Source organism: Eucyclogobius newberryi, unplaced genomic scaffold, assembly GCF_026437365.1.
Source record: "Eucyclogobius newberryi isolate DKJ021-1_F unplaced genomic scaffold, fEucNew1.0.hap1 SCAF_3, whole genome shotgun sequence".
Taxonomy (NCBI): Eukaryota; Metazoa; Chordata; class Actinopteri; order Gobiiformes; family Gobiidae; genus Eucyclogobius; species Eucyclogobius newberryi.
The window spans coordinates 18,898,651-18,906,263 of NW_027315945.1; the positions used below are offsets into that span (position 1 = coordinate 18,898,651).

At 38.5% G+C, this 7,613-nt stretch overlaps 1 protein-coding gene across 2 annotated transcripts; it reads right to left on the bottom strand.

Moving 5' to 3' along the window:
• Positions 1-638: 638 nt before the first annotated feature.
• On the bottom strand, positions 639-6,519 carry LOC140373772 (antizyme inhibitor 1-like). 2 transcript variants are annotated; one of them, XM_072460425.1, is made up of 12 exons: positions 6,334-6,519; positions 5,379-5,499; positions 3,151-3,360; positions 2,905-3,078; positions 2,642-2,814; positions 2,398-2,529; positions 2,206-2,293; positions 1,809-1,880; positions 1,556-1,724; positions 1,362-1,477; positions 1,027-1,247; positions 639-824 (listed from the first exon to the last, which is right to left on the bottom strand). In XM_072460425.1, the coding sequence occupies exons 3-12, from the start codon at positions 3,268-3,270 to the stop codon at positions 710-712; spliced, it is 1,380 nt and encodes a 459-aa protein (XP_072316526.1). In that variant the 5' UTR covers positions 3,271-3,360; positions 5,379-5,499; positions 6,334-6,519; the 3' UTR covers positions 639-709. The 2 variants fall into 2 exon arrangements, with proteins under 2 accessions (XP_072316526.1, XP_072316525.1); XM_072460424.1 differs by lacking the exon at positions 6,334-6,519 and adding an exon at positions 5,875-6,073.
• Between the last annotated feature and the right edge of the window lie 1,094 nt (positions 6,520-7,613).

Below are 7,613 nucleotides of genomic sequence, written 5' to 3' on the forward strand. Positions count from 1 at the left end.
AGCGATATTTCATTTGCTGGTAAAGGGTTGCAGCAAAGAAAACAATCAATCCTTATGGAAAAACACTGAACCACTCGTTCAATAGAGAACCCTGTACGCTGCTTCATAATCACACCCAAGCAGACAATTTTTTTTTTTAAAGAATTAAGTATATGCTTTGATGGGGCCAAATGTAGAAAGTTACTCATATGTATAGGGTAAGTCATTTTTGGACACCAGACCTTTTTTAGATTTGGGCCATGAATGCTAAAATGTATTTGCTAAAAACTATTCAAAGTTAAAATTCTGTAGCTCAATTGTATTCAGTAAAATTGTGTAACTATTAATATAGTATGTAAAATAGTATCCAAACAATGCAAACATCTTACATTGTATGGGGTTCACATTGCAGCCCATCACAAAAAATATAGTGTGGTAGCTTCTTGCAGATGGACGAAGACTGCAAATAGCAAAGGAAATAAATATGATCAATCAACTGTAATAAGGACTGCTTACTTTGAGTTCTCCATTTTTTGTTACAAGCTTCCTGCTTAACATTTCACTTCCAAACAAGCACGTAACACACATGAGTATGAGTGTAAATGTAATGTAATGGTCACAGCAAGCTCTTCCTGCACTATTGGTTTTTCACCCAAAAGTGGAATGTGGACCAGAGAAAGCTGACAGACAACAGCTAAAGTTTAAGAGCCATCTCGATGATGGGCAACTGCTAAGCTGGAACAGAGAGTGCAGCAGCTGTTTGGCAGGAATTCGAGAAGTAAGGAATTAAGCAGAAGTTCTTCAGTGTTGCCTCCTGGCTGACACCAGTGTCCTGCATCTCAAACCTAGAATCAAATAAAGATTTTCAGTAAATAATGATGGATTGATAAAAGGAATGCAGCTGAACTATAACACATTCACTAGAGAACTGTGTCCTTGATCCACACCGGGAAGTCTTTCATACACAAGCATAAGCAAGTATAACTTGGTAATTGTGATCAAGTCTCTTTTTCAAAATATTTGAACAGATAGTGAAGATGATCTCACCACTCTCTTGAGGAGATGACATAAAATACAGGGGGGGTTGAGGACTCGTGCGGTTCAGAGCAAACTGGCTGACCCAAGCTGTATGCACCAGCATTGGCGAATAAGAGCCAGTCTCCAACATTAAGCTCTGGCAACAGACAGTGCTCCACGATCTGGTCCATGTCATCCCCAGAGGGACCCCACAGGCTGCTGCAGAACACTGGGGCGTCCGGGGTTGTGCTCTGAGAAATGGAGACAACTTATTAAATTCAGATAAATTAATAAATAATTCAATATTAGTGTTAAAAGAGTCAACAAATACTACTGCATACTCAATGCAGTTATTGGATATTCACCTTGTGAACAGATGGTGTGGCGATCTGTATTTCAGTGAGTTTGCCAGCAAATGGTCCATAGATGCCCTCATTCATATAATACTGGAAAGCTGGCAGGTCGTTTGGAGAAGGGACATCTGTGGAGTGTTGTTATCATTACTGTCAACAAGTCATTTTAAAAATGTCTAACCAGCGTATAAAACAATGCAACTCACCATGGTCTTCGTCTTGCTGACCTCGCAGAGCAATCATCTCCCTTGAAATTATATTGACGGCCAGGGTGAAAGCAGAGGACACAAAATAGCTGCCAGGTTCAGCAATGAGAGAAACTCCAGAAGAAGGAGGGAAGTAGAGCTCCACCATTGACATGACTGCATTACTGATCTGAAAAAGCATAGTCTTGGTAACACAGCATTTGATTTTCTTGCTTTTTTCCATTCTAATTTGAGGGCTATAAAACACACTAACTTTATCAAGTTGAATCACTGGGCTGCCAAAACAACCAATATCCAAGATCTTCATATCAAATCCAATATCCTCCTGAAATGGAGGGGGAAATTAAGAGGTCAAAAAACACCAAATATCTATTACTGGTTTTCAGATTATCAGTAGATCTAATTTTAGGCGTAGTCAGGCAAAATGTTTGTATGGAGATTTTATGAAATGATTGTGTAAGAATGCCATCAATTACCGTGTATAAAATATAAACACAGGTGTGGTTAAACATCTATATAAATTACGAAAACCTCATTACAAAAGTACCTGGCTCTTGGACAAATTATGGGTCATGACATAGCAGATATTTTCATGTATTATCATTCTTTATAAAGAACACAAAGAGGTTCCATAGTATAGTATTACTTACACCCATATCAAATACACAACGGGCATCTGAAATGGCATGAATGTACACATCATCATCATCATCACCACAGGTGTTGGAAATATGACATCTGAGGGAAAAACAGTGCAATTGAAAAATAGGCGCACACACATTTATTTATTTATATTTATATATATTATATTATATAGATATAGATATGGCATAATAAATTACCTAACACCGACCACTTGTACACCAAGCTCTTTGGCACTTTCCAGCAGATGCCTACAGTCTTTGAGGGAACAGCCAAAAGCCATGCTCATTTCATCCTCATAAGAGGTCTCTGATGATACTTGAAGTAGCAATCTGTATGAGAAAAAACGTAAAAAGTATTATTGACTACAATTCTCACAACCACAATTAATATTGCAGTTTAATGCATCAAGTTATATTGTCCCTGTCACAGATAAATACATACTTTGCATTGGTGTTGGAACGAGCTATTTTTCGCAGCTCTGCTTCATTGTCACACACTAGAAGGTCAATGCCATTCTTAGCAGCATACTTTATCTGGGAAACCTGTTTACAAACACCACTGTAGATAATATCTTCAGGAGGGATGCCATGGCTCTGCACCAGCTCCAGTTCAGACTGAAAGAGAAAGACACCAGCTCAGATGAAAGCACATGTGGGCCTGTACTATGTTTTTAAGATGGTAGATGCACAAAAAAGTAGTAGTACCTTATTAGCACACAAGAAGCCAGTGCCAAGAGCAGCTAGGACCTCAATAATGGCTGGACTATTGTTGCATCTGACGGGATAAAAAGGCCGAATCTGTGCCATGTGGGTTTGCCAGAGGACATGCTGTCTCACTAAAACTCCCAAGTCGGCTACAAAGAAAGCATTCTTCTTGGACTGTGAGAAAAAGTCAGATAAAGATGTGAACAGTTATGGGTACATTAAAATATTTTAAATAAAATGCCTCACCAGAGAATGTTCATAAATATGATTGTCGATCACATCACAGAGGGCTGTGCAACTGTCCAAGAGGCCAATAGAATACTGTGGTTCATCAGCAATTCCCTTCATCCTCTCAGCCGTTTTCATCTAATCCGATAGGCATAAAGAATATGGTTGGTACGAAGTAGTCACGCTCACGCCTTATCGAGCCCCTGGGTCCTAGGCCGATGCGTCAAACTATGAAAGTAAATCAAATACAAGATCAAGTAAAAACATATTTTCTGGTTGAATTATGGTTTCATACTTATGGCACCTCTGGACATTTCAGCGCTATCTATTTATGCATTATGTCCATCTGATGTGGAAAACTATGTGCACAATCTAAGTAATTTTGCAGTCAGCAACCAATCAGAGGGCAGACATTCTTCAGCGTTATGAGAGAGCTTTGTGGAAGAGGCTATTCTTCTGAAAAGCCTATAAAAACACAGAGTCTGGGTCACGGGTTCATACAGTTTGCCATCGATTACAGCCAACAATCACCATTAATGCACAGCTAGTGACCCATGATCATTCTTTTTTGTACTGGCATTAGTCAATGTACAATACTGGCGGCACTGGTGTCATAACTCAACTCCCAGTAGCGTTGCAGCATGCGTCACCAGGCTGGACAATAGAAGAGATTACAGTGAACCTACGGACTAAATGAGGAGAGTAAGGAGGTTTGTGCACATTAGTTCCTCTAAGCCTTAGCCAGTGGATCTCAAGATGTGGTATGGAAGCTTCTTCTAGTGTCAATAGAAACGTCTTAGAAGCGGTTTATGTTTTAATTCCAGATTAGTTTTATCTGGGTTCAAACCAGGTTTGAATAGCAGAACAATCTTTTAGTCTTGACATGAAGATTTATGGCCCGGCAAATGTGGGCAATGAGAAGACCAATATCAGTCATGTTTCAAAGCTTTTACTTTTTTGCCTTATTTTGTGTGTCAAAATAAAATGATAAAAGGCATTTATATAATTTAGATATTATTCCACTTATATGCCTTAATAAAAAATCTGAGAGTTATATTGTATAAAAGTCCTGTTTCTCTAAGCCAAAAGATTCAACATATCAAAGCTTTTGTATTTTATTCTATTTTATTTTATTTTTCAACCTGGTAAAAAACTTTCTTCCCTTTTGTCGGTGTAATCCCTCATTCGTCCAGGCGTGTTCCATAGTAGAAAAAGCTTCAGTTGTAGTCATCTGGACTCAGTTTGAAAAAATATAAATCAAACTGAGTCCAGATGACTACAACTGAAGCTTTTTCTTCCCTTTTGTTATCCAGATCTTAAATCTCAGTTTTGTGCCATTTGTAAGATTTTAACATCTTTGTTTCAATTGGCTCCCACCAGGTCATAAGCACAGATTTTACCCAGAGATTCTTCCTCAGCAAGTTCTCATCTGCCACTAAGGCCTGTACAGGAACCACCAGCACAACATTACACTCAATGTGTTTCAATTGTGTCTCGCACAACGCTCTGATTTGAGCTGAAATATCTTTCATTTCATTGGGAAGATTGGGGAAATGTGAATCCCTTAACTCAAACTCTAAATATATGTGGAATGAGTTACCGTAGTCATTGAAACAAAACCATTAGTCAGCAAATTTGTAAAGGCGCACTATGTTACATTTCTGATGTTCCACCACCTCCGGGTACCTATGGTTATGTGTTAGCTTTGCTTTGAATGTTTATAATGTTCCAAAATGTACATGTGTCCATCCCCATGGAGACAACAGCTGAACCCAGTAAGAATAATGTTTTTCAGGGTATTTTATAAGCAACAAAAAAACCTGTGAATAAATGCTCGATAGAAATGTTTAATGTAAAAGATTCCAGGCTAAACAACAATGTCTCTATAAGACAAGAGAGTGGCGAACCCACCACCAGCAGAAGAGTTGCACAGTGCTAGATCAAGATACCAGAAATAACCAATACAAATGTTGTCAAGAAACTATGTTTATAAAAATTATCTGAGAATAGATCTGATGTGCAGCGCCTAAAAAAAGTACAAACTATTTCTGACTTAACTGGGCCATGACTTCATTCGTCTCTGTGGCTATTTTGGTGATGCATGTTGAGATGTTTTATTTCTTCTCGAGTTACACACAAGAAGGCAACTGTGACTAAATAAATTGTTTAACATGATTTTACTCATGCTTGAACTGACAACATGTACACACTGTACTGTACAGTACAACATTAACTAGCTGACTCACATGGATGAGTCCGGGAGGAACTCGTCCACTATCAGCTGGGATCCCAAGGCGGCTCGGCGTTGAAGTCAAACGGTTCTCTGTAAAGAGCTGCCCCTAGGTCTTCGGGATAGTTGTTGTACACCTGTAGAACCAGAAATTGGTACATTTTATTCGCTGATTAATTATTACTAAATATAACTAATTACTATTGCAAATATCTATGTGTAAAATTGACGTATAGGTTTGTAATTGTTTTATTTAAAGTAATATTCTGATTATCACGAAGCTTTTTGTATCAGTAACGTTTTATGATCACAAATACATATGTATGTGGTTTAATGACGGTGTGGGCAGTAAATGTTCATCTACGAATGATTACATACATATATACATAAACAAACGCTTACATATAATTTCCAAAATGAATTAAAAATCATTAAACAATACTGTCAACATGATAGTCAAAGCTAGCCACAGCTAAGCTAAGCGTACGCGTACGCGTAGCAGCGGTACTTACATCTGCAGTAAACCCAAAAGAGGGGACAGAACGCTTTTTCCTTTTGGGCGGAATTTTTAAAGAGTTGTGGAGAAACCAAAGGAGAAAACTGAAGCTGCCATGAACGTGTTGAACGAATAGGTTTGGAGCGTTTTGTCAGGCACAGATCGCACGGACATAGGAGCGCAATACGACTGACGCACACGGACAGAACGTAAACCGTGCGAAACGAATACATCAAGGCAGCATGAACCACAGCCGTATATATCCGCTTTACTATCAAAATAAAGTACTTTCATCGTGGACTTTTAAAATACAAACAATCACGTACTAGTGCATTCAAATTGGTGTAACGCTATATCTTACCAGTGTACTTCAAGGATTTGAACTTCAGACAGTGAGAGATCATTAGAGAAAAGTAAAACTCAAGTAAAGCAAATCAACACAAATTAACATTAACACATAAAAGCTCAGGTTTACCGTCTGTATTGTGGCTCCATTTTGCATTCCATTGTCATCTAAAATTGACAAAATATTGTTTCTGTGTTCTTAGCTCCATACTGCAAAGCAGCCTGTAAGTTCTGAGAGAAAAAAATATCTTCACAGCTGCTGCCTAAAGCTAGAGTTATTGTGACTTTCGAGCTGTTGTGTCTGCCTTTTAAAACGAAACATTTGCATGTCCCCCTCCTGTTGAAGGAGGGTGCTGAGTACTCCCAACTATGTTCCCAACACTTGCAGCCACTTCAGCTGCAAAGGGGGACTGATTGTTTAGACTCGTTGCCACCTTTTGAATGAGAAAAGTTCTTCTTGCACATTCATGGGTTTCAGCTTCCCTTGTATATTTGATGACTTTTGCCCATTCAAAAATAATATTTTGGTTTGAATTGTTCCACTTTTGTTCATGGTCTGAAGTTCTCTGAACACAAGGCAAGCCAAAAGTGCATTTTTCAGCCTTGCATTGAAGCATTTTTCAAATTGGTAAGCATCAAAGCATATGTATGTGCATCAAAGTGACATTTAAATAGGAAGATGACATTGGCCTTTTGCTAAGCTTCACATTTAAGGGGTGAGTGTTTGTAGACTAGAGTTGAATCAGTCCTGCTACTGCCCAGAGCAGTAATCACGCCTTGGGGAAGGGACCACAATAACAGCAGTTGTTTCTGTAATAAAACTATTTATTACAGCCCATTGTAGTGGCTGGCGCTTGGTCTGCATCACAAAAGCGGTTCCGTGTTTTGTGCCTGCGTTCACCTTCACAAATAGAGAATATGTACTATGTCTAATCAGACATAGCATCTAAAGTAGTTTCCAGCAACGTACAATGTTTGATTTCCTTTGTTCGGTCCATAATAGTCACCACATATACTGGGTATGCGAGACTGCCACATGGGTACCACCCACAGTCGAAGCATACTCCAGTGCCTGCATTGTACACCAGGAATTCCTATTTGCAAACATTGCAAACAGATTACATCACTACTAGCTAATAAAAAGACAGAACAGACATTAACCATGAATGTCCAAATGGGATGCTTGCAATTCATATGTTTTTGTAAATAAACCTCAAGGTTTATTTAGATTGATATAGCCATTAACAGCTCAAAACTAAATTAGTTAATTTGCTGTTGGGTCTTAAAGCCAATAGAAACAAAATGGAACTGAACATTGTAGTTAGTGTCACATTAGTCAGTTAACACAGGCAAACTGCTTTATACCAAATCACAGTTGCTAAGTTACTCAGATCTTGTTCGTCCTGTGTT

What these genes read in the sequence shown, in the direction of transcription:
- LOC140373772 (XM_072460425.1), bottom strand. Translation starts at nt 3,270, where the DNA reads ATGAAAACGGCTGAGAGGATGAAGGGAATTGCTGATGAACCACAGTAT. An exon ending in GCTTCTTGTGTGCTAATAAG is followed by an intron (nt 2,815 to 2,904) that starts GTACTACTACTT and finishes TTTCTCTTTCAG; the next exon opens with TCTGAACTGGAGCTGGTGCA. An exon ending in CCACACCATCTGTTCACAAG is followed by an intron (nt 1,248 to 1,361) that starts GTGAATATCCAA and finishes TCCATTTCTCAG; the next exon opens with AGCACAACCCCGGACGCCCC.